Here is a 25,688-nt window from a genome sequence, read left to right as displayed (position 1 = left end):
CTGTAGATCACTGTGAATAAAATGAACCCCTGATAGCTTAATGGCTATTAATAGCATTAATAATGGGGATTGTGAGCTGTGACGTGCAGCGAGGGATAGTGATGTGCCTTGTCAGCATTTACAGGACAGGGAGAGGGAGAGAGAGATATTAAGAAGATTGTTAGATCTTTATCGGTGTCCCATGGATTTAGACAAATATTGATATTTATATTTAAGAATTTAGCTGACATTCTTACCCAGAGACAACATGCATTAGATTCCTCATCCATTACTAAGCAGCCCCTGGGCCAGTAAAGAGCAGGGGTCCAGTGTTTGGGACTTCTTGGTCCAGCCTCGTCCAAAGAGAAAAACACATCTAGATGTGGTGTCTGAAGTCATTTTTTGCAGTAGTAGTAGTTGGTGAAAATAAATAGATGAATAAATAAGTAAATAAAAAAATGTAAATGGGTGAAAAGTTAGGAATGATAAATATATAGGCTACTTGTGGTAAATCAAAATTATGACATATATGAGACAAGCTATACGTAAAATTTTAATTTACTGATTCAAAATTCTGAGATACCAAGATAGCAGATAACATTTTTTTATTATCAGGTCTATTGGGGAATACAGCAGATAACATATACTGTGAAATTATTCAGTTTTTAAGATAAACTTATTTAGTTAAACGAATCTAGAGTTTTCATCATTATTATTATTTATTTATTTTTAATTTTTTTTGTATTATTTTGTTTCTGCACAATCTCCTGTTCCACACTCCAGTCCAGATGGGGGCGGTAATGCTCCTCTCAGATGGTTTGCCAGCCGCCAATAAACACCACAGAAGAAGCAGGAGAAGACTCAGCTGCTGCACAGCAACATCTCTCTGATATATCCAACCTGACAATAACCACACCGAAGTCAGGGCAGAAATAACATGCCTTTGCCTGTGCAAGTGTTTAACTTTCAGGTAAGTCTTAACAAGCGTTGTTGTTGTCATTTCCATCCAGCCAATACGGCTGCAAACTGAACACGATGGATCTCCATTACACTGCTGTAACCTCAGCTAGCAGCTAGCTGCTAGCTGCTAGCAGCTAGCTGCTAGCTGCTAGCTGCTAGCTGCTAGCTGCTAGCTGCTAGCTGCTAGCTGCTAGCTGCTAGCTGCTAGCTGCTAGCTGCTAGCTGCTAGCTGCTAGCTGCTAGCTGCTAGCTGCTAGCTGCTAGCTGCTAGCTGCTAGCTGCTAGCTGCTAGCTGAGGTTACAGCAGTGTAATGGAGATCCATCGTGTTCAGTTTGCAGCCGTATTGGCTGGATGGAAATGACAACAACAACGCTAGCAGCTAGCAGCTAGCAGCTAGCAGCTAGCAAACTGAACACGATGGATCTCCATTACACTGCTGTAACCTTAGCTAGCAGCTAGCAGCTAGCAGCTAGCTGGTAGCTGGTAGCTAGCTGTCTAGCTACTGCAGTTTAGCCAGGGTTCAGTTGGTGGTTAAAGATCACAGTTCCAGGGCAGCAGCATGCGCATTAATCATCCAAGAAGCAGACGTGTATGCATGTTGTTTAAATGAAACTTAAACTTTGAGAGTGACGCTAGCGTTGTTATAAACTGGTAGTCATTGTTTGTGCTGAAGCTGACCGGAGCGTCCTCTCTAACGGGAAGACAACACGCAGGAAAGAGAGACAATTACTGCTGAGGAATGACCCTCACATTTTATATAACACGTCTAAATGTAACTGTGTGTTTACCAGTAAACTGTTTGAACAGACAGATTATGTTAATCTCGTGTGGAGCTGCAGGCTAACACCCGGCTGAAGGCCTCCAGTGATGCTCATAACACACTGACGTTATCAGCGTTGATGTAACGTTACTCTGGCTAAACAACACATGACTCTAACTAGTAGTTAATATAGCTGCTACTGATGTACAGACATCTTCAGTTTGATTCTTCACCAAAGCTGAACATAACACAGACTGAAGAACAATGTGCGTTTGTTATTGTAGCCTGTAGCTAACGACAGCTAGCATTGTCAAGATAACTTCCTGTTAGCAGTTTGTCACATGAGCTCTAAATAGCAGCTTGCTTCACCTTTATATGTATAATAAGCCTCAGGGATGGGCGGATGAAGCCTCATGAAGCTCTGGCACCACAACTCCTCTGAGTTTAATAGTTTTAGTCTCATTATGTGCAATAAAAGTCCAAGAAGCCTGCCTCTTATTATTGAATGTTTAATACTTTTGTATAGAAGTGCTGCATTAAAGGACCACTGTTTGACAATTGATTCAAGATTCAAGAGTTTTATTTGCCATTTGCACCTATAAGTACATTGGCAGTTTACACTGAGTCAGCTTTAATAAAAGAAAAAAGGTAGAACAGGCACAAGGTATAATTACAGTACAAAATAAATAGCACATTCAACTCAACACAATAAATAAATAAATTATTAAAATATAAAACACCCTCAGTGTAGTCAATAAATAAACTAAACTACCCTCTGCACTGGATCGATACCCCCAGGATACAAATATACTGTATATATATGCTCCATGACCATGATAAAAGAACTTGTAACTCAAAAATATTTGAAAAATAATAATAATATATTTCAGACAATTCCACAGTGGAAGGCATCATGTTGCACAGCATTACGGTCCATTCAGTTCAGGTGTACTGTGTGTCAATAATGGAATGGAGGTGATGTGTGGGATATTTTTGATTAATTGAGGTGATGCATTGGCAGAAATGGAATATAATGTTAATAAGTATGTTTTCTTTAGTGTATAATCAACTGAAAAGAAGAGTCGTGTTTTTGTTACCTTAGAATGAGCCGTTTATATATCTACATAGGAAGCGGATCCTCTCTTCACTGAGCCAGCCACCATGTTTCTACAGTAGCCCAGAATGGACAAAACCTCTGTGTTAACGTTTCCTGTTTGGGCTGGAGTTGATAACGTTTTCTGCACAAACTTGACATTCTCAAAGCTAAACTAAGGCCCTGATCAGACGCAGCTCGTTTTGCAGGTAGAAAACGCGAAGCGCAACGCACTGCCTTTGATCAGACAGAATTTTTTTTTGCAGTTTGCTGTGTCTTTTTATTCCATATTTTGCTAGGCAACCACCAAACAAGTGCTATTGTTACCTTAGTACAAACCATGAACTGTACGCGACTCATATAGTTAATTGTACAGTTCAAATGAATGAAAACAACTTACCAAAATCTCAAGAACTGCACCAATTTGTCTCCTGTTGTTTTCTGTTCAGATCATGGTAACTACGGTTAGTAAAGTCATAAAGCACTGGATACTCAACACAAGGCAACGCAATGAGAAAAAACGCTAATGATGTCAGGCGCTTTTCCACTCTGAGTTTAATTATTTTTAAAGTTGAGGTGTTCAGGGCGCTCCTGTGAAAACACGAGGCGCACAGAGGCGTTTATGACCTCACGTTTAAAGTTAAAAGCATCAATTTGGTGCACTTTGAGAGCAAAATTAAGAGGCTAGATCTATGAAGAACTTTGTGCCCAACAATTTGTGACATGACAAACAAAAAGCATGTTAAGCAAGACGGGGTCCGTGTTTCAAGACGGGTCGGGTGGGTTTGCCGACATTGCCGAGGTCGCGCCGGGAGCAGGGGGGCCCCGTCCCAACAAGTTACAAATTACTTTCAAACTAGGCTACTTTTGAACTTACGCATAGCTGGTGCAACCAAGTGCTGTTCCTGAGGTTAACAAGATGGCATTAACACTAACAGCAGCAGCAGCAGAAGTTCAGCCTGATGATATTTACGTAGCTCAGCTGCTGGACCGGGCTGCAGCACACAGTTTGCTGTGGTTGTTATGGTTCACTGGTTGACAGTCTTAATGATCTTTTCCAGTATCCCACCCCAGCACAGCAGCCAGAGAGGATTTGCTGCTCATTGTAAAACTGACTATAGTCATCTTCTCAATGCTTATTTGAAACATTTTTATTCCAGTTCTGGTATTATTTTGTTGTTATTCAGTGGATCATGTCTTGCATTGGGATTTCTTGCTAACCTCTGTGCCTGGTGTGTTTCTCTCAGGGGTCTGTGGAGCCCATGCAGATAGATGCAGACCCCCAGGAGGACCAGCAGAATGCTCCGGACACCAATTACATAGTGGAGAACCCAACACTGGTACTGACTTGACAGACTTTCATATATACACACACACACACACACACACACACTTACCCACTAACACTAACCCGTGATGGTGGCATACAATGTAACTGACTGGCAGTGATGTAAATCCCTGTTGTTAGGTATTCAGGGGTCACTGTGATCTAGGGCTGCCCCCCTAAACACAGAGGATCGTCACTTGAATCAGCTGCATCATTGCACACACAGTTCTGTTTAAAATGAACTCTTTTACAGAGTCTTGTCTCAAAATGACCTAACAAAACTAACTGGGATAGAAACGAGGGCTGTCAACAAATATTCTAAATTTGAATACATATTTGAATAGTTAAAAAAACAAAACATGTTTGAATATGAAAATTAGTATTCAATAGTGAAATAAAAAAACAACTGCCGTGGCTGTCTGCCTCACGCGCACCGAGTGCACCGCATGACAGTCCCACAACGTCACTTTCATTTATTGAAAATGAAATGCATTGTTGAGTCAAGCTGAACAAGAAATAATTCAACCGTAATGATGGAGAGAACTCTGCCGCAGAGAGAGTGACACCGTGTCCTAACAGCAAGCGTTATGTCACGTAAACAAACCACGTATGTAACCATCAGCTGTGAGCTTCTGGATCCTAGATATTTGAATCTTTCGAACCATTGTGTTGAAGTGAAGAAGGCCTTTGCACTGAACTGAAAGACTTATCTGTGGACTGTGGTGTGTTGCCGTACTCACCTTCCTGTTGGTACTGGGAAATCCTGGCACGAATTGTAAATTGTTACTTTTGGACTGTTTTCGTGCTTCACTCGCTCACACATTCACGCGTTACCGATTCACTGATAACTTGTGCTGTTAATACTGTATAATCTTTGTTGAATTTAAAAGAAGTGTGGTTGTGTGATGGAAATCAGCCAGGTTATTTGAGTCTCATTGTTCATTATTTAAAAGGGTTCATGTGAGTTATATGTTGTATTCTGATGCATGTACACTTTGTAGGGTTTGACAAGACTCTGACTATAAAAATTGTCGGGCCCCGACCTGACCGGCACCCCAGAAACTTTAAGTCGAACCGCTAGAAATGTGTTTTTACTAGAAAGAATATAAAAAAAAATGTTGGCCAATTTTGACAGCCCTAATGGAAACCAGCGTGACAACTAGTCGCCAGACTGGTTTCTGTTCACTGCTCCGACACTCTGACCTCCAGTGGTAAATGGACTTGCATTTATATAGCGCCGTTCTCGTCTTCTGACCACTCAAAGCGTTTTACCCTACATTACTACATGTCAGCATTCATCCATTCACACACGCATTCATCCATTGATGGCAGCTTAAAGGTGCCAACCTGCACATCAGAATCTAAATACTCATTCACACACCGATGACGCGGCCTTTGGGGTTCAGAGGTTCAGTATCTCGCCCCAAGGACACTTCGACATATAGACTGGAGGAGCAGAGGATCGAACCACCGACCTTCTGCTCGGTGGACGACCCGCTCTATCTCTGAGCCACAGCTGCCCCAGTGCTGCAAGCGAAGTACCGGAGTTTTGAACCTGACACTCGGGAAAGGACACGTTGCGACTGATGAGACCCGATCGAGAAGCGAACGTGGTCGTCTGCGTCATCGTTTTCAAACGTCTCCGTTTTCGGGGTTCTAAACGCTTGAGTAGTGCGAGCGCTAGGCATAAACATAGCGAAAGTTCTGCGTTTTAAAACTAAAGCGTATCGGTGTGGATGTAGCCTGTGCGTTATATTTTCTGTGCTGTGATTTTGAATCTGCAAGAAACCTCTTGATGATATTTCAAAGAGACTTTTAGCCCTTGGTGGGGGTCTGCACTACATACAGTGCTTTCCTGTTAAGTTAAGGAGATTATACCTTAAAGTTATTTCATATAACTTCCTCATTAACATATAACATTAAACATCATAGGGCTACATTTCATACTCTTGCCCCGTCACAGAATAAAAGTGCAATGAATTCTGCTCATTATTGTTCTTATTGTCACTATTAAATTTTGATGTATTTTATTTCACCAAATAAAATCCATTGAGAAAAAAAAATCTCTTTTGCGATGGTGATCTAGCCAAGAAGGGTTGGGGATAGGGTAAATGAAAACAACCAACACTTGATTAGACCACCTAACCCAAATATGACCAAATACAGGGGAAGCTACTGTGACATCACTTCAATCTAACAGACAATGAAATCATAATGTGACGTGAACATTTCAGAGGAGCCGTTTAGGACATTGTGTTAATCAGATCTTTCACCTGTCCCTCCCCGTGTAGGACCTGGAGCAGTATGCGACCAGCTACAGCGGGTTGATGCGCATCGAGAGGCTTCAGTTCATCGCTGAGCATTGCCCTCAGCTCCGGGTCGAAGCCCTGAAGATGGCCCTCACCTTCGTCCAGAGGACCTTCAACGTCGACACTTACGAAGAGATCCACCGCAAACTCACAGAGGCCACACGGTATTACAGTCAGTGATCCCCCCTGGCAGAAGTTCAAACAGAGTGGATCTGGGGAATTAAGTGTCGACTTGCTGGGAATAAATAGCGTTAACGTTAGTTGATTCAGTAAATGAAGGGAAATGAATTGATTCACGGTGTAACGGAGTGCCTGCTCTGTATCTGTTCTTGGTTTGCCCGTCGGAGTTTCATCCGACAATTTGAGATTTATTTTGGTCAACCTCACAATCTAGTGAGAAGGCCAGGTATTACAGTCCTGCTACAGCCACAGATACCGGATATTTTAAAGAGAGAAAGGGAGAGATGAAGAGAATTTCAACAAATATAACGAAAAAAAATATATTTGAAGAACACTGCCAACCTTAGCTTTAAATAAGAAAAGAGGTTAGGAATGTATACCGGGGGGCCACAGTGTACTGCATCACAATTTGATGGCATATACATTAACTTTTAACTCTCCTGTGAATCATTTTGTCAATAATGTAAATACTTTTTTTTACTTGTAGGGAAGTGCAGGGTGTGCCGGACACGGTACCCGATGGTGGGGTCGTTCCTCCTCCCCTGGACTCTGCCTGGGCTGAGTCCACCAGGAAAAAGGCTCTGCTCAAACTGGAGAAACTGGATACCGATCTCAAGAACTACAAGGGAAACTCCATTAAAGAGAGCATCAGGTACGATGGCACACGGCACAGTTGGGCGATTTAATTTGCATTGAATCAATATGTGTTTTTTTCGTGTTTATTTAGAAAAATTTACTTATTTACTTTTTATCTATTATTAGGAATTATTGACTTAGGTTTTACAGAATTTAGGGATATGAAGCATTTGAAAGATACTCCAAGGAAAGACGTAACAATTAGCAAAAATATCAGTGTAGTCACTGGCGGACCATTTCTATTGTAGAGTTTAAAGGGTTAAAATGAGTTTAGATATACAACAAGACAACCCTTTTCAACAGCACACAGTACCTGGTCCTCATGACCGAAGCCATTAAAGACACCAACAATAGACAGAAGGTCCATGGTGATTAGTTTATCCAGCTTGGCCATTAGAAATTGCTTGGGAAAGCCCAGCTGATTACAGGTCAGTCTTTTCTTTAACCTGACGCTTTGTCCCTTCCCCCTGCATCTACCACCTCTTTATCTCCCACTCAACCCGCCTTCCGTTCTGTTCTTCCTCCCCCAGGAGAGGCCACGACGACTTGGGGGATCATTACCTGGACTGTGGTGACCTCAGTAACGCCCTCAAGTGCTACTCTCGAGCCAGAGACTACTGCACCAGCGCTAAGCATGTCATTAACATGTGTCTGAATGTCATCAAGGTACTGCACCATTCTTTTCATACGGCAGTAACTATTGTAACGGCTAGTGGTTGGAGTTATGGATGCTTGCTATGCTTCGCTGGTTTAATTTCTCTATGAATATATTCCTTACACTTGTCTGTATGTACTGCCTTTTTGTAGATTTTTTTGATTAAGTATTTAACACCTCAAACCTGAGATATGTGTTTTCAATTAGAACGGACGTTTTTTTTTACGCTTTGTGCCACAAAACGGGAAAGCAGCACGGGGTAGAAACCCCTGGGAGGGGGTGTCAACAAAGAACCTCCAGCAAACTAATCCTCTCCTCTGTGCCCACAGGTTAGTGTTTACCTCCAGAACTGGTCCCATGTACTGAGCTACGTCAACAAAGCAGAATCCACGCCAGAGATAGCAGAGGTGAGCACCACCCCTCACGCAGCAGAGGCCAGAGTGTCTGGGCTGTGTTAAAACGTGAAACTTTCAACGACTAAATCACAGAAACATTCAACATACTCATCATTTTTTGAGGAATAAGTATCATTACCATTAACAGTCCGACTGATTTCCAGCCCTCCTTTGTTCTTCAAAAGTTCTTCACTAAGATGACGAACGCCTTCAGCTGATGCCGTTTCTGTTTCTTTTCGTTTCAGCAAAGAGGAGAGCGAGATAGCCAAAATCAAGCAGTCCTCACCAAATTAAAGTGTGCCGCAGGTAAGACCTCATTTTGCTCTATTGTGATAATGTCATCCAGTATGACCTCAAGTTCAGTTGGGAAAATCAGAGGAGAAGTAGCTGTGTGGTAACTAGAGTTTGGTAGATTTCTGGTTTGGCTGGTCTGGTCCGGTGTACCAGTTTACACCGGTTTGATTTTTATGCCAACCGGTTGAACTGGCATTTTGTCATTAGGGATGCACCGATACCGGTATCGGGTCCGATACTGTGCTCATGTACTCATACTCGCAAAACGGCTTTGATACAACGGCGCCGCTACCACTTTACGGTGGTGCCGCCGACCCCACTGGGCCGGGATCCCACCACAGCCGGAGCGCACCGGCCCTTACTTTCATTGCGCCACAGGGTTTTGCTTGCACCCTCTGACTCGCGCGTGCATTAGACTCCTTGGTCCGTGTTTCAAGATGGGTCGGGCGGGTTGCTGACATCGCCACAGACCCCTGGCACCTTTACGCCTCTACGTGGGCCGAGCCCCAATCTGGCGGCCTGACGCGGTTGGGGCGCACTGAGGACATTCCGCCCCGGTCGACAGTCACACCGTGAGCAGGGGGCCGTTGTCCACAATGCGGCGAGGTCCGGGCGGGGAGCGCAAGCCACGTTCGCCCCGAGCCTTTCCAAGCCGACCAAGAGCCGGTCGTGGCGCACCACCTCGTAATGCGGGACTCCCCAGCCTGCCGTGTGTCGCTCACACCCTCCAGCTGTCTGTTAACGAGGCACAGAGAAGTACTCGTATCGATACTAGGTGTCTGAGAGCACCTAAATGTAAGTACTTGTACTTGTACTCGGTCTGAAAGAAAGTGGTATCGGTGCATCCCTATTTGTCATCATGACCCGTTCTGGCAATTTAAAAAGTAGTTGACATCAGCAATCTTTGCCGACAGCGTCACAGCTCTAAATCCAGCTTGTATTGCATTAGTAATAAGCAATATGAGAACGTGATTAACAATATTTATTTGTTTATAAAAAGATTAACGGAGCTACTAGTGTCTGACAGGCTGTGCATCTAGCCGAGGCCGGTGACGTTGACGATCAAATATCAGTAGAGATGGGAGGGCGGGGGAGGGGCACAAGTTTTTTAACTAGAAAGTTCATGTGTTTTTTGGAGTGACGAGACAAGACGGGTTTCCATCAGCCGGTATATTGCAAGCCCGGCGGTCCGTAACGTAAGCGAGTGTGCGGTCGAGAGGGCGCGTGTGACGGCGGGTATGAAGTTAGCCAGTAACAGCTGTGAACGTAGCAGTGCGGTAAATAAATGCTACAACTCCCGAGCCAAGATCTCCGTGTCTTGCTTTCCGTCTGAATGCGAAGGGGGTTCGCCCCGGAGTTAGCAACAACTTCGGCCCAGGCTCACTTAGACTCACTTGGCTGATGAGTCAAGTGCAACTCGTAGTGGTAAGATTTGGCATACTGGTCCGGTCCGGTGTTGTGGCTCAATATCAAACCAGTTTGAAACATGTCTACACCGGCCCAACCCCAGTGGTAACCACACATAAATATGAACTGATTTCTTCTACTGTTTTATGTAAAAAAAGAAAATGTTCTGAGAGCAGCCAGTAATTTTCTATAATTTTCTATAATTATTGGAGGAGGATGTAGTCGTTGTCTTAACTTGTTTTTTTTCTTGTGTTTCAGGCTTGGCAGAGTTGGCCTCTCGAAAATATAAACCAGCTGCCAAGTGCTTCCTGCAGGCTTCTTTCGACCACTGTGACTGTCCAGAGGTGAGTGATGTAAGCTATGGCCCACTGCACCTCCATACACCAAATGAACGTATAAAATCCACAGTTTTGTACAAAAACACATTCAATTATTGAACACAGTAGATTTTTCTAGCTCGGACTACCTTCGGGCTGAAGTCTGAAATCACTAACAGGGTGTGTGTTCTGTTCCCTGCAGCTCCTGTCACCCAGTAATGTAGCCGTGTACGGAGGCTTGTGTGCTCTGGCCACATTCGACAGACAGGAGCTCCAACGTAACGTCATCTCCAGCAGGTAGGAGTAGTCGAGTAAATGGTAACTGCAAAAAAAATATCTTTGTACATGTAACGATTAGAAGTCTGCGGTATTGATTGATATTTTTTCTCTGTCCTCAGCTCCTTTAAGTTATTTCTAGAGTTGGAACCTCAGATCCGCGACATCATCTTCAAGTTCTACGAGTCCAAGTACGCGTCCTGTCTCAAGCTGCTGGATGAAATGAAGGTCAGAGTGGAAACCGTTGTGTTAAACTTAAGGCTACATGTGGTCATAGTCACTTAAAATTCAGAGGTAGTGGAAGTACATGACATGGCAACATATTATGTGATCATTTTGTGTTGGGATGAGTGACTGTGTTGTTTCTCCAGGATAACCTCCTGTTGGACATGTACCTGGCCCCACACGTCAAGATACTGTACAGCCAGATCAGGAACAGAGCCCTCATTCAGGTGAGACGTACACATCGAGCTTCCATCCACCGCCTTTTTATGAAAATTCCAGAGAAAAAAAATGTAAATATTGCAAAAAAAAATCTTTTATGCTTGGCGTGGTTTCCATCGTTTGAGCTTTAATTATCATATCAATGTGTCCTCTTCTTCTGCGATGGTTTAGGCATTATGTTTTAGGGTTGTCCGTCCGTCCTTCTCATTCTCGTGAATATGATATCACAGGAACACCTGGAGGGAATTACTTCAAATTTGGCTTAAACGTTCACTTGGATTCAAGGATGAACTGATTAGAATTTGGTGGTCAAAGGTCACATTTTTGACAGACATGGATGTAAACTGACACTTGACTGGTCGGCGGAGGCAAACAACTGCGAGGCGGTAGTTCTAGTTTAATTTCCTGAGGTCAGGGTTAAATTAGTTAGCATGTTCTTTTGACTGAGATAATAAAAAAAAAGGAGGTTTTGATGAACAAGTAGCTACCGGCTAATAGTAGCACGACAGACATGTGACACGTGTGTGTGTGTGTGTGTGTGTGTGTGTGTGTGTGTGTGTGTGTGTGTGTGTGTGTGTGTGTGTGTGTGTGTGTGTGTGTGTGTGTGTGTGTGTGTGTGTGTGTGTGTGTGTGTGTGTGTGTGTGTGTGTGTGTGTGTGTGTGTGTGTGTGTGTGTGTGTGTGTATGTGTTCAGTATTTCAGCCCCTACGTGTCGGCAGACATGACCAAGATGTCTCAGTCCTTCAACACCACAGTAGCAGCTCTGGAAGACGAGCTCACCCAGCTCATACTGGAGGGGCTCATCAACGCACGGATTGACTCCCATAGCAAGGTGTGACGCACACACACACACACACACACACACACAAGCACACAAGCACACAAGAAAGTGTTGAAATGAGTCATTCCTCATTTTGAAACACGATACAAACGGGTACTGTGACATGTCGACAGATTCTGTACGCGAGGGACGTGGACCAGAGGAGCACCACGTTTGAGAAGTCGATCCACATGGGCAAAGAGTTCCAGAGACGAGCCAAAGCCATGATCCTTCGAGCCGCCGTGCTGCGCAACCAGATCCACGTCAAGGTAGAAAACATCTGTGTTTTTTTATTCTTCATCACAGCTTAAACTGTATTCATCTTAGCAGGAGTTAACATAGCTGGAGGACGTAACCTGCCAAAATGAAATATAAATAAATGTTGTCGTCCGTTCATTAGCTCTGAACGAGCTGAACAGACAGTCAGACGGTTGATCTTTCCATCCTCCATACATCCTCATACTCTCATGTTAAGACTAAGATAAGCATTAATCCAAATATAGTAGTAGTATATTGGTAGTAGGTGGTGAATATAATGCACGCACATTATTTGAATTACATCACAATACCGCTCACGTGTGAACGAGAGGCTGCCGGTCGTCTCCACACGGTCTCATTTGTGAAAAGTGATGATGCTAAAATACCAAAAATGAATCAGAGAATTCAACGATTATATTGATGGTTGTTTTGAATAGAAACTCTCACCGCTGACATTAAAACGGTGCCTCACTCGTGTTGTTTTCCACTTCTAAGTCTCCACCCAGAGAAGGCAGCCAGGGTGAGCTGACACCAGCCAACAGCCAGACCAGGATGAGCACCAACATGTGAGGAGGAAAGTCCTCTTCGAAGTCTGCACGCCGACTCTGCCGACAGCAGCCGCAGACTGGAGGAGGAATGGTCACCCAACCGTTCGTCAACACCCACCCCCCACACCCCCACCCCCACCCCCACCTCCTGTTTCTTTGCTAAGGACGGGAACGCCACACGATATAAAGACTTTAATGTTCTGAAATGATCTCTGTCATCACACCAGGTGACATATGGTAAAAATCCTTTAGTTAGTCTGATCGGGAGATTTGGACAAGAAGAAAATGTGAAAGCTCGGCACTTAAGCTGTACGTTACTGGTAAGAGATGAGCTTTGTTCTGCTTACACATGATAGAGGCCTCAATAACAGAAACAAGGTTTTAAAATTAAAAAAATAACCTACCAAAACATACACTCACTGGTTGTTTTTATGCATTAGTTCTGTATGTATGTGCTGTATGTGTGCTTAAAGTAAAAGAGGCTGTTGCTCTGTCAGCTCCTGTTTAGTTGCAGGTTTAAAGGTCCGGACACATCAAGCCAACGGTCGGCCGTGGGACAGTGAGCGTCCGTCGGTGAGCTTCCGTCAGCGTAGTTTTTTTTGCTGCGTCGACTCTAGTCTGCCTGTGTCGGGAGTTTTTCCGGCCGTTTCAGCGTGTTGAATCGGCGGCGGCAGCGTCCGTCACTGAGCGAAATCAGTCTGATTGGCCGTTCGGCTTAAACGAATCCGTGCACGAGAAAAGGAAACGGAAAGCAAGAGGTCGAGAGGACACACACAGAAGACGCTTCTCATTTTTCATCTACATCTCATCTGATCGTTCCAATTTCCAAAATATTTCCACGGCGACATGAAAGACGCCGTTTTGTTTCATGTACTTATCATAACGACGGCTAACGGATCGCCGTCCTCGCTCTTCCAGTTTCCCCTTTTTTGAATAACGAATACAGACTACCGCCGCCTGCTGGTGTGGAGAGTTATTTCATCTTGCGTAGGTGCAGAACGTACGCCCTTCCTCCCTGGTGCTCAGTGTCTTACCCTTATCATGTTTTCACTTACTCCATTCCTCTGGCATCTCTGACCCTGGTTGCCCCAGCGACTGGCTCTACGGTCCCTACTACAGACACAGCTGTACAGATAACGGCGGCTCCCCTAGACAGGACTCCAACCCAATAATGTCAACAGAGGGACACTGACAAACACTCTGACCTCCCGACCATGAAGAGAGGAATTAATAGAAAATTCCATCACAGTCACTATATCCTGACAGTATTGTATGAAACAGGCAATATTAAAAAAAGTAATGTGCCTCTGTGAGAGAGAGCGAGAGTAGAATATTGTGACTATTGTTTGCAGGTGTGACATGTAAATTGTTCAGGTTGGGACTCACAGAAAGAGTTGTAGATGTACCGTAAGACTGATTTCCTCTTGCAACTAATGGAAGCTAATATATTTGACACATGTATATTAGTGATAATGAGAAGTGCAAGTAGTCTGTAGGTATATTATTCCAGTGGTATTTCTGCCTCCTTTCCTCAGCAGTTGGTGATACAGATGCTGAGCTGGAAAATCAGAAAGCTCACACCAATTTCCATCAAAGGAGGGTCAGGATGGAGCTGCACCGTCTCATTTCATTGTGTTATGTGGACTTGAGGTAAAGGAACAGCACCTTAGGATGTGAGGCATTCAGAATAAAGTGTGAAATAAATATCAATAAATGTACACAAAGCGATAAATACAACACAGGACGTCATTAGTCGTGGAATATTTTAATTTGAATCTCTCCAGTGTATACACTAATACTGTATATTCATTATACCATACGATCATCCTGTACGAAAGGCTCCCTCCAGCAGTTGGTTCAGTTGAATAATGAAGGCACATGATCTTCACAGTCATCAAGACAATGTTAGAAACTACAAACTGAGGACAACTCTTTAGGGGAACTCTTCTCGTTCTCTCTGTGGGGCTTAAGTGCACGAATACAACAACAAAAAAGTGAGACGGCACACCAAGTCAGGCAGTACAGTAACACTGACGTTACAAGTTCAACAAGTCCAACTCAAAGAGCTGGAGTATTTTATACTGGGCTTATAGGTAAGGTAGTACGACGGAGTTTAGGGCCACATTGAGGGAAAAAAAATATCTGAGATTATGAAAATAAAGGAAATAGTATGACTTTATTTTCATTTAATTACGACTTTTTTCTCATATTACGATTTTTTTCCTGTAAAGTTATGACTTTGTTCTTGTAATATTATGACTGTTTTCCGTAAAGTTATGATTTTATTCTTGTAATATTACGACTTTTTTTCTCGTAATATTATGACTTTATTCTCAAAATCTCAGATTTTTATTTTTTTCCCTCGATGTGGCCCTAATACTCCGTCGTAATGGTCGTCATCTTTTTCAAATCCTAATGCGTTTCTATCCAGGAACTCATTAGGCTCTCATCACTAACTGGTTGGTTAATCTGTGTGACTGGGTGGTGTGGTAGGGAGGAGTGCGGTGACTGGGTGGAGGTGGGGATGGGGATGAAGCAGCCTGGCTGACTTCAGTAGGCGTGGTCGGCCACAAACAGAGACTCCTGAGCTGCTCCCTGCTCTCCAGAGGCCTCGTACTTCCCCAGAGCTGCCTTGCTGTTATTCTGTGGAGAGACATAAAAACAGCGTCAGAACATGGATTTTGTTTTTTCTATTATTTATAAAACTCACTATTTTCATGACTTTACATCACGAAGTTAAAGTCAGAACTCGTGACTGCTTATGTTCGTCCTTTTCTGCACGTTAAAGGGTAAGTCTGTTTTTTTTGTGTGTGAATATTTTATTGAGTTTTCGCCCATTTGCAGTTACAATAACAGATAAAAAGGCCAAATTATACTGTATATACACACCATACATATACGATTCCATATTGCGATAACTTTTTTAACACTAGACCACGGGGAAAAGTTGAATCATACACTTCTAGGGACTTTTAAGTTGGAAAATATCTAAATTAATACAGTAAAATGTTTGATTTTCAGCATGTATGTAGTCAGAGATGTCCTGAAGTCAAATATATCAGGATCATCGTCAGGAATTATTTATTAAATTTTTTCAGCAACCCAAAAATCAAAGAATAAAGACATTTCCCTCACAAATTAGTGGTGTTTTCTTTTTAATTTATAAGGGACATGTAATGTTTTATACTTCTGGTGAATATATCAGTCAATCTTATTTCCATATATGTATTTTGTATATACAGTTCCCTTTGTTAACACCTTATTTTGAAAACCGGACGTAGTCCCACGTGTCTACTTCCTCTAACTTCGCCAAGTCCGTCTCTAGCTCTCCCGTCAGCTCCGCTCTCTTTATACATCCATGGTCAGCTCCATCGGGGCCGTTTGAATGCATTTAACATAAATGTCAGTATATGGGTGCTCTACAGTTGTAGCGTCGGCCCATTTGACCACGGAGATGAGAGCGACGGCCGGCTCGACCGCAACGTTACCACGATATGATAATGTTTTCTGTCCGTGACAGAGTTAGCATGCAGCTTTAGCCGTGATGTCTAGCTCTGCTTTTCCTGCAATGTGTGAAACCCAAAGTGTTTCCATCCTTTACGGGATGTGTAGTGTTTACCACTCTGGATTTAACATGTGAGGGTTCAGGTCGTATCCACGCAGACCCTCCGCCGTTTTATACTTTTTAGTTTTGGCTCGCTGCGGTTTGTTTTGGTTGACGGATACGGAACTGATATGACGTCACATTACTCAGACTACAACAATAAAAGCGGTAACTTCCTTCTACCTCCGCATTGACTCAAATGAAGCAAAAATATCGATTCTGGCTTTAAAAAAATGTATTCCTCCTCCTCCTCCTCCTCCTCCTCCCTCCTTACCAGAGCTCTCTTGATGTACTCCTCCTGGCAGGCTTTGCCGTTCTCCTTCTTGCCTCCCCAGGCCTTCAGTGCAGAGGCCTGCAGGGCCCGGCCGAAAGAGAAGGTGAGGGCCCAGGGCTTGTGCAGGGCGCACTTGTTGATGGCGTTCAGGTTGATGGTGGCCTCTGCCTCACTCTGACCACCTGACAGGAAGGTCACACCTGGGGGGGAAGAGAAAATGCACAGGAGGAGGAGGGTCAGGTGTAAATGAGGTTTACTCGTGATGACCACATGTGCAGATATCTCTAAATGTCCGTCGTCTCACCTGGCACCGCGGGGGGCACGGTGCGGCGCAGGGCAGTAACAGTTGCCATGGCGATCTCTTGAGGGGCGTACTTTTTAGAGCAGGAGTGTCCGGCAGTCACCATGTTGGGTTTGAGCAGCGTGCCCTCCAGGTAGACGTGGTGGTCGGACAGTGCCTTGTAGACACCTGCCAACACCTAGAAAGATAAAGGATCCAATAAAACCTCCCTGTTTCAGAAACACAGTCACAGATGTGACGGCAGGATGACTGCTGCTGTGGGTTTAGAAAGTCACTTTGTGTGAGAATAGAGCATGTCTCTTTGGTGCCCCTGAATGGTACACTTCACTACCTGTCTCTCACCTCCATGAAACATGACTGAAATGATGAACGCTGAATGCAACAAATACAGTTTATTTACGTAAAACTGTTGTGCGACGCTACTGTACCGAGGAGGTTGTATTTAGCTAGCGTGGCTAAAACGACGACAGAAATATCTCAACAACTGTTGGATGGATTGCTATGAATTATTGTAGAGATATTCATGGTCCCAGAGGATCTGGATCAGGAGTCTTAGGGCACTTTCACCAGCCATCGTCTGTTTGGCTAGTCCGATATTAAAGCGGACCAAATAAAAAAAATGATTTGCTGAACCTGTTGTTTACCTGTGTCAATTTCATCAAATGCCAGCAGAGGCAGCCTGTAATCCCCTGTGTTTTGGTTCACTTCCTGCATTTGGGTTATTACCTCCGCCAAGGCCAGAGGTCTAGGAAGGAGGTTATGTTTTCACCAGCGTTGCTTTGTTTGTTTGTTGGTTTGTCTGTTAGCAGGATTACTCCAAAAGTCTGCGATGGATTTGTATGACATTTTTTGGAGGGGTGGAAGAAAAAAGTTGTAATATAACAAGAATAAAGTCTTAACTTTACGAGAAAAAAAAGTCGTAATATTACGAGAATGAAGTCTTAACTTTACGAGAAAAAAATTAAATAACACATCAAATTACTACCTTATAATATTATGACTTTATTCTCGAAATCTCTGATTTATTTTTTTTTCCTCAATGTGGCCCTAATACTCCGTCGTACCGTCGTACCATAGACCTACAACAATGATAAATAAAAATGAAAATGTAAACAAAAAACAGTTATTCATTTCCATTTTTAAAGATCCACAGGGAGCCACTGGAGAGGGGCTGAAGAACCACATGTTGCTGACCCCTGCCTTTGTGTGACACCTACACCTGAAGATGCAGCAGACACGGCACGATCAGACACGGTCCAAACAACTCAAATCAAAGTGAAACTATGCACCACATATCACCAGATTGCTGGCCAGCATGCACGCAGTTTTTGCTGAGAACGTGCTGAATTCAGGGTGATGTCGGCATTTTCATGCATAAACAAGAGTCACAGTTTCATCCTCGCCGTCATATCGGAGGTAAACCATTTCAAAAGGTCAGTCTCAGACCAAGTTAACCATTCGTTACAGCCCCCCACCCCCTCCTTCTTCTTCCTTCTGCTCCCACCATCACTCACCTTCTCAGTCACATACTGGCAGCGCTGCAGGTCGTGGTCACCGTCTGGAAGAATCTCGGGCTCCACAATGGGCACAATGCCATGCTGGAGGGGAGGACATTAAATAGATGTGGATGTCAGAGAACGTAGCAACCAACGTCATGGCAACAGACAATAGCACTTCCTGTCTTGGGGTTGGGACTTGTGTACCAACTGTTACACAAGTTAGTTAGAAGGGAAATGGGCCAACTGTGTAGGCTACAGAGTTGTGTAAAGGCTGATTGTGTTTCATCACTGCACTGACAATACAGGGTTCTTTAACTGAGCCGTACATCTTAGAATATAAATGTGTATGTGTTTCTAACCATCTGGCAGATGCTGGCGTAGCGGGCCAGCACATTGGCGTTCTCCTTGATGGCCAGCTCGGACGGGGTGGTGGGGGTGATCTTTAACACGCATCGCCACTTGGCAAAGTCGGCGCCGTCCTTCTTGTACTGAGCACAGCGCTCGTAGAGTCCATCCAGACCTGACAGAGACACGGCACAGAGGTGGTTGAGGTTTTTGAGTGATGAGAGAAGGCGTGGGAAGCAGAGGCGAGAAAAGGAGTCGGGAGAGTTTGTTCTCTGTGCTGAAGAAGCGATACCGCCGCCACTCGTTCTCGTATTTTCTATGCATCTGCGTGCAGTTCAGCTCAATCACTACATGTTAGCAGTAGAGAAATACACCTCCAATGCTGACTGTTAATGAGTTTGCATTTATAATATCACAAATTAAACATTAAACTGTCAAACAGGACTTCCAAAATCCTACTGTTCATCAGTATTTCCTGCTACTGTTACGCATTAACATGAGGTGAATGAGATGTTTGACATGTTAAAGCAGCAGTAGGCAAGATTGGGGGCAAATATGATTAAAAAACTTTTTTTATTTTTATAAAACGGTCACTATATCCTGACAGTAGTGCACGAGACAGGTAATCTGAAAAGAAAAAAAAACAAAACATGGCAGAGATTGTCTGACATGTCTGCAAGATTTCACAGACCGGAGGAAAACAAGCAGTAAGAGCCGAGCTGGAACCCCTCATTGTGGTTTCACCTAGAAGTATGAAATTTGGCAGGTATATGTAACATGTTGAGACGTACAAAAAAGCCTCTCGGAGGTATACCGTAAACCTAACAGGAAGTCGGCCATTTTTAATTGAATGTGTTATTTTAGGGATTTTTTTGTTTTTACCATGTCCAGTCACTATACTTTAACGAACTCCTCCTAGAGAGAGATTTAACCCGATCGACTTCCAATTTGGTCACTCCAGTCTTAAGACCTTTGTGATGAAAAGTTCTTCAAAGCTTCCATTTTTATGGAACTATGTTGCCGTGGCGTGGCGGCAAAAAAGCAACTTTTGCCGAAAAACAGGAAGTTGCTGTAACTTTGTTGTACTTTAACCAATCTGCTCCAAATTTCTCATGCCCGATAAAAGTCCCTGCGTGACGACATCTACGTGCACATTTTGACTCCCAGTCAGTCATAGCGCCACCTACTGGCAACAGGAAATGTCAAGTTTTGCATGTTTATGTACTCTGCCTCACAAACTAATCAGATTATCACCTCAAATTAGGTCAGGAAAGCCTTAAGACCTCGATGATGCTTCTTTGTGAAGATTGTGAGGTTTTGTCGAATGGCGGCGACATGGCGAATTTTGTTGACTCGCCATTACAAAAGAAACTGGTCGTGCTGCCCTGCTTAGTGGGAAAAAAATAGTGGAAACAGTACATGATTCTGAAAATAGCCACGCCACCTGACTGCTTCCAGGAAAATGTAATTAAACACGTAGTGCTACTCCCCCAACACACTGATCTCACCTTAGTTTTCATTCATTTCATGGATGGTTGTGTGCTTAAATGTAGCTGTATTGTTATAATTAGCTGCCATTTGTCCGTGCTTGTTGGCACACTGTTTGCCTTTATTTAGTTTACATCATACGTGGTCATTTGAACCATTTATTGATATCATTGATCATTTTGTTTGTTGCATTGTGTAAAAATCGTCTCTTTTGCACCTTGCTTTCACGATTGTATTGCTGTTTTAACATTTTTTAATGTTTGAAGATTAGCAAATGGCGAAAGCTATTGGAGATCCAATAAAATAAACACAAATAAATCAACTCAAAGATAAGATTGACATCCATCTTCTGTCTTCATCTCACTTTCAAAAAGAAAGCAAATAAGAATATTTCTTTCAAAAACGCCGACCTATTTTGCAGAAACTAAGCTTTTCGGTGTGCCATATATGAGTTTATGCTCAGGTTCATATAGAATGCGTGTTCATTTTGAAAGCTTTTCTGTGTCCTGATTTCGGTCAGTGTAAATCTGCAGCATCTCTACATGCTGATGACAGTAAAGCCCATCGGTAATCAGTAACCTTATCGACATTTGCTCGGGGGCACACGTGTTCCAACAACAAGAAATCGATCCTGTGTACACCTGTTTTTTCTCCCTCCGTACCTTGAGTGGTGGTCTCTGCGTTGGTGCCAGCGAGGGGAACCACACCCTTGTCCACCTTGATGCCCACTACCATGCCCTTCTCTTTGACCAGCTGGGGGAAGAGCTTGCCGTCGTCTGTCTTCTGATAGAGGGTCTCGTGGAAGAAGATGACGCCGCCGATGCAGGGGTTGACCCGCTCGTCGGCGGTGAAGAGGAGCTGGCGGTAAAGCCTCCTGTTCTCCTCCGTGTTCTCGGCGTTGATGCCCTGGAAGCGCTTGGCCATGCTGCCTGGAGGCGCCAGGAGACGAAGAGAGAAGGTGGGTAGAGTTAGAGACACGGCTGATGTTGTAATGATCACACAGATAATTTCACTGTCTGAAGCACAGGTTGTGAAACCTGGCCTCTTGTATCTTCAAACTGTCCTTCAGTTCAGAGTTAAACGGTGTTCTTTTTTCTGTGGCATTTACATTGTTTTGCCCACAACCGATACAAATACTGCCTGCGTCAAAGAATGTTTGTTGCGCAAACATTTTAGCCCGATGAGTATGACAACTGGAAATGTCACCAGGTAACAGAGGGAGGTTAACGGGAGGGCTTCAAAAAAAATCCAATAACAACATATCAGCCAATATTCATCTTATTAAAGAATTGGGGTGTAAGAAAATATTGATACACTTAAGTTTCACCATATAATGTTTTGTGATACTGTATCAATTCTTTTTTTAAATTTTGAATTGATAACTGGCTCAGCTTGCACAAAAAGTAGCGCTGTGATGTTAGATGTTACAGGAACTGTGATAAAAATGCAAATGCAGATCCTGCTGTTCTGACTGCATTAAAAAGTCAACTTTTATTTACTCATATTTGATTCATATGGCGGTGTGTTCTTTAGGCTATACTATGACAGATTTCTTAAAATTAGATTTTAAAAAATCACAATATATTGCAATACACTGAATGGTAACCCCTGTACCATGATACGTATTGTATTAGATTATTGCCAGTACACTGCCCTGTCAAAGAATTGTGACAACGATATGTAGTGAGTTGGTCAGTGCTCTCTGGTGAACAAACTGTTTCTAAAGGATCTCAAACCCATTTATGTATGACTATTTCTTTTTCGGTCTGGGTCTCATTCACATGAACGGAGGAAGGGGAATAACTCTGGATTCGGCTATTAGTGCGTTTTACAACTTTAAAAACGTAATGATTTAAATAAGGGCTAGTAGAGTGTTTGTACTGGGGAGTTGATTCACCAAAAAAAAAAAAGATTCGCTGAGTTACAGACGTCTCTTTCCCAATGTAAGTCTATGGGAAAAGTATTTTTGGGCCCAATGGCATCACGTGACTGACACGGAAGTCGCAGTACCGCCGTTTGGCCACTACGAAAGTTGGGATCAACGACTGGCGCACTTCCTGGGGGGCTTGGATTGAGCGGATCGGAGGAGTCGTAGTTTCGTAGCATTTATTCACCGACAAATAAACTGTGCACACACTGTCTGCTACGCCTACGTTCACAATTATAACGCCATCGACAACCTCACACACACACGCGGTCTCTCGAACACTCGTTAAATTTCCCCCGCGCTGACAGACTGTACGTGTGTGGCGGCGGCGGCGAGCACGAAGCCACCGGCAATGCTACGGCTGCTAATGTAGCAAAAATACACACACGGTTTGTCGGACACTCGCTAAAATTACGCCGGTTATGGCTTAGTTAGTTAACGCTCCCGGACGGTGAACTGGGTTCTCAGTTGTCTGTTGTGCTCATGCACTGCAGCTGGCGCACCGCTGCATGCGAAGCACAAATCTTGTCGGTTAACGGTTAATAATCGGTTAACGAGGGTCGGTTAAGAAAATCTTTAAAAATTAGCATCCCTGGTTAGTGGGTACAAAAATGGAGGACACAATAGATCGTAGGTGCTTTTATATTTTCATCAGGCTACTTTCATTTAAAGTCATTTTTATAATTGTAAGTATCAAACCAGCAGATAGATATTGTAACTGTTTTAATGTGATTACTGTGTTACTGAACTGGATAACTGGATGTCATTCATTACTGCAGGTCACACATTCAGTCGTACCTGTGGATTCATCGGCTGCCAGGATGCCTTTTCCAGCAGCTACGATCCTCTGAGCGATAACACTGAGCTCCTTCTTCTGCTCAGTACTCAGAAAGGGACACGCATGAGTCATGTTGACTGGGTCTGCAGACAAGGGGACAAAGAGAGAGACCAATATTGACTTGTTTCTTAATAACTCATATCAACATATCAGTCTTACAGAAACAGAAGGAGATTGTGCAGTCTTACAAAATCAAACCTCAATATGTCTACACACTATGTTCTCCAAATCTGATAAGAAAATGTTAAGAGAGACCCGGAACTTTTTCTTTCTTCTTACATTCTTGCAAAACTGTTGTATGTCCCAAAGTTTTTATCTGCAAGGTCTAAAAGCTATCTACTGAGAGCGTTCTCCACTTCATGACGAATTCAATTCCAGTGAGAAAAACAGTTGAACTGCTGCATTTATTCACTTATATAGTATATTTCTTTATTTTTCTCACCTGAAAATAGTGTTTTATTCATTGTTATCTTATATTTCACCCTCCGTGTGTAAAAAGATACAAGATCAAAACAGAAAAGCAGCACCTGCACACATTCTATGTCAATTCCTATCCCCAGGCTCCCCCAGAAACACATATTTAAATGAAATAATAATGTTGTTCGTCTTTCTGCTGCTCCCGTTAGGCGTCGCCAAAGCAAATCATCGATCCACACATTGATTTGGCATTGGGTTTTACTCCGGATGCCCTTCCTGACGCAACCCCCCTGGGGGGATACATATATCTGGCAAATAAAACAATAATAATCATAGTAATAATAAAATTACAATAAGGAGAAATCAGTTCCCCTCTAAAATTCTCACATGGTTTCATTTCAGTTATTGTACTAGGATGAAAGTGGTTAAATGATGCAGAAGAGAGAATGGGATCATGATGTGAGCAGCAGTGAGCGAGGCCTTGTGGTGTTTTAGGACACGAATAGGAAACTTAGAAAATTAGATAAAATCTGAAAACATATTTTTGTATAAAAGGCTTTTCCTGTTTTTTCTTCTTTTCCCTCCTATTAATCACCTCATCTATTAATCCAGATTGATCTGGTGACCCTTTAAAGCTTCAGTAGGCAGTATATATTTTGCATAATTTGGCAAAAAATTCCATAATAACCTTTCAGCATATTGTAATTCAAGTGTTCTGAGCGATAACTAGACTTCTGCTCCTCCTCATGGCTCCGTTTTCAGGCTTTAGAAAATCTAGCCAGTGACGGGAGACTTTGACCAATCACAGGTCATTTCAGAGAGAGAGAGAGCGTTCCTATTGGCTGTGCTCCAACTGGTGGGCGGTGCCTGGTATTTCCTCAACTTGATGGCTGCCGGGTCAAAAACGTTCTAATTTTACAGCTGAACAGTACACTACAAGATGATTCTGAAAACATTTGAGGAGAGAAATAGGCAATAACATAACAGAATATTGATTCATATTTGATCAGCGCTGCCTAGTTTGATCGTTTGATTGGAGTTTGCGAGTGATTGAAAGCTGCTCAGAGACGGCAAGGATCCAGATCAGCTCTGATTGGTTGTTGTCCTCCGGGTCTGTGAAATCCTGCAGATGCCATTAGGAGCACCGGAGGACACTGGAGGCCCATGATTTTTTTTTTATCAGATTATCTATCTCATGCACCACTGTCAGGATATAGTGACCATTTAAAAAAAAAAAATCGTTAAATCATATTTGCTCCAGTTCTACCCACTGCAGCTTTAAAGGGGCCTGATGACTATAGGTTGAGAACAACTAGACTGTGCAGTAGTCAAAGTTAAGTTTTAAAGAGCAGCTACATTAGCTGATACTTCCACTTTAAGCAGGATTGTGAAGGCAAGACTTTTACTTTAAAGTGAGTATTATGTTGTATTGCCATTTTTGACTTGGTTCCTACTTTCTCCTCCGCTGTGTGACGGCCTCTACTTGGACAAGAAGTGAATCTCGACAATCAACAGTCCTTCCTGATGAATAACTCCCATCATGCCAGAGAGTCTGAGACTCAACCTGCCCAACACTGGCTGCTGGGCTTTAAGGAAGTATTACCAACATGTTCCTGCTTGTTGCATCACAGTAACGCAGTACTAATACCATGGAGCAGCTTTTTTATGACGGCACTTCCGCGTCCTTGCCAAAAGTCATCTGAAGGACTTCTACTGGGAGTTCCCTAACACAGACGGCCTCCAGAAAAACTTCAGGAAAGACGGCTTCCTGTTCTGCTGAGACAGCTACTCGGCAAAGAACATAGAGGAACAGAACAGAAATGGTGGAAAAGTAGGCTAATAAATAAAGGAGTTAGACTCTTAAACTCTATGTGAAGAGAACAATTAATGTTTAAATAAATAAAACTAAAACTCACCGGGTTGTTTCGCCGTGCAGGAGGCAGTAGAGAGATGCAGAGCTGCTGTCGTAGAGGGCAGAGATGGAGAGAGACAGGGCGGAGGGGTTACTGATGAACAGCACAGGGGCGGGACCTCGGCGGGGATCGTCCAATCAGAGCTCGGCTTTCAACAGGACTGACGTAACGCGTCGTCCAATAGTAGGACGTTATCGTGGTGTCGTCGGGCTCTGACGGTTGAACGGTGATGCTGAATTCCTGGGCGTTTGTTAACCCTCGTTTTGTCTTACAGGTCATTATTAGTTCACGAGTTGCTCAAACATCCTGCCACACAGTTCTACAGAGGTTCCTCTTGTTGCGTCACACATATCTCCCATAGAGCCTTATCAAACTTAACCATAGTTTTTGCACAGATACCGATACCGGATCAGATATCAGGCT

At 43.3% G+C, this 25,688-nt stretch overlaps 2 protein-coding genes across 3 annotated transcripts; one reads left to right on the top strand and one right to left on the bottom strand.

The window, feature by feature from the left end:
• Positions 1–789: 789 nt before the first annotated feature.
• gps1 (G protein pathway suppressor 1) lies at positions 790–13,068 on the top strand. 2 transcript variants are annotated; one of them, XM_074655034.1, is made up of 14 exons: positions 790–949; positions 4,041–4,133; positions 6,412–6,593; positions 7,097–7,261; positions 7,776–7,911; positions 8,230–8,307; positions 8,541–8,601; positions 10,255–10,340; positions 10,516–10,610; positions 10,712–10,817; positions 10,961–11,041; positions 11,728–11,865; positions 11,988–12,122; positions 12,607–13,068. In XM_074655034.1, exons 1-14 carry the CDS (start codon positions 917–919, stop codon positions 12,679–12,681), a joined length of 1,464 nt encoding a protein of 487 aa, XP_074511135.1. In that variant the 5' UTR covers positions 790–916; the 3' UTR covers positions 12,682–13,068. The 2 variants fall into 2 exon arrangements, with proteins under 2 accessions (XP_074511135.1, XP_074511134.1); XM_074655033.1 differs by having other exon boundaries at positions 10,255–10,349.
• Positions 13,069–14,408: 1,340 nt separating this feature from the next.
• LOC141779994 (fructose-bisphosphate aldolase A-like) lies at positions 14,409–25,401 on the bottom strand. The gene is made up of 8 exons (XM_074655035.1): positions 25,269–25,401; positions 22,896–23,018; positions 20,833–21,099; positions 18,697–18,857; positions 18,353–18,436; positions 16,842–17,016; positions 16,538–16,737; positions 14,409–15,302 (listed from the first exon to the last, which is right to left on the bottom strand). The coding sequence occupies exons 2-8, from the start codon at positions 23,005–23,007 to the stop codon at positions 15,210–15,212; spliced, it is 1,092 nt and encodes a 363-aa protein (XP_074511136.1). The 5' UTR covers positions 23,008–23,018; positions 25,269–25,401; the 3' UTR covers positions 14,409–15,209.
• Positions 25,402–25,688: the final 287 nt, after the last annotated feature.

Source organism: Sebastes fasciatus, chromosome 13, assembly GCF_043250625.1.
Source record: "Sebastes fasciatus isolate fSebFas1 chromosome 13, fSebFas1.pri, whole genome shotgun sequence".
Taxonomy (NCBI): Eukaryota; Metazoa; Chordata; class Actinopteri; order Perciformes; family Sebastidae; genus Sebastes; species Sebastes fasciatus.
Note: the sequence above shows the minus strand (reverse complement) of the source record. Positions and strands in the feature narration are given on the sequence as shown.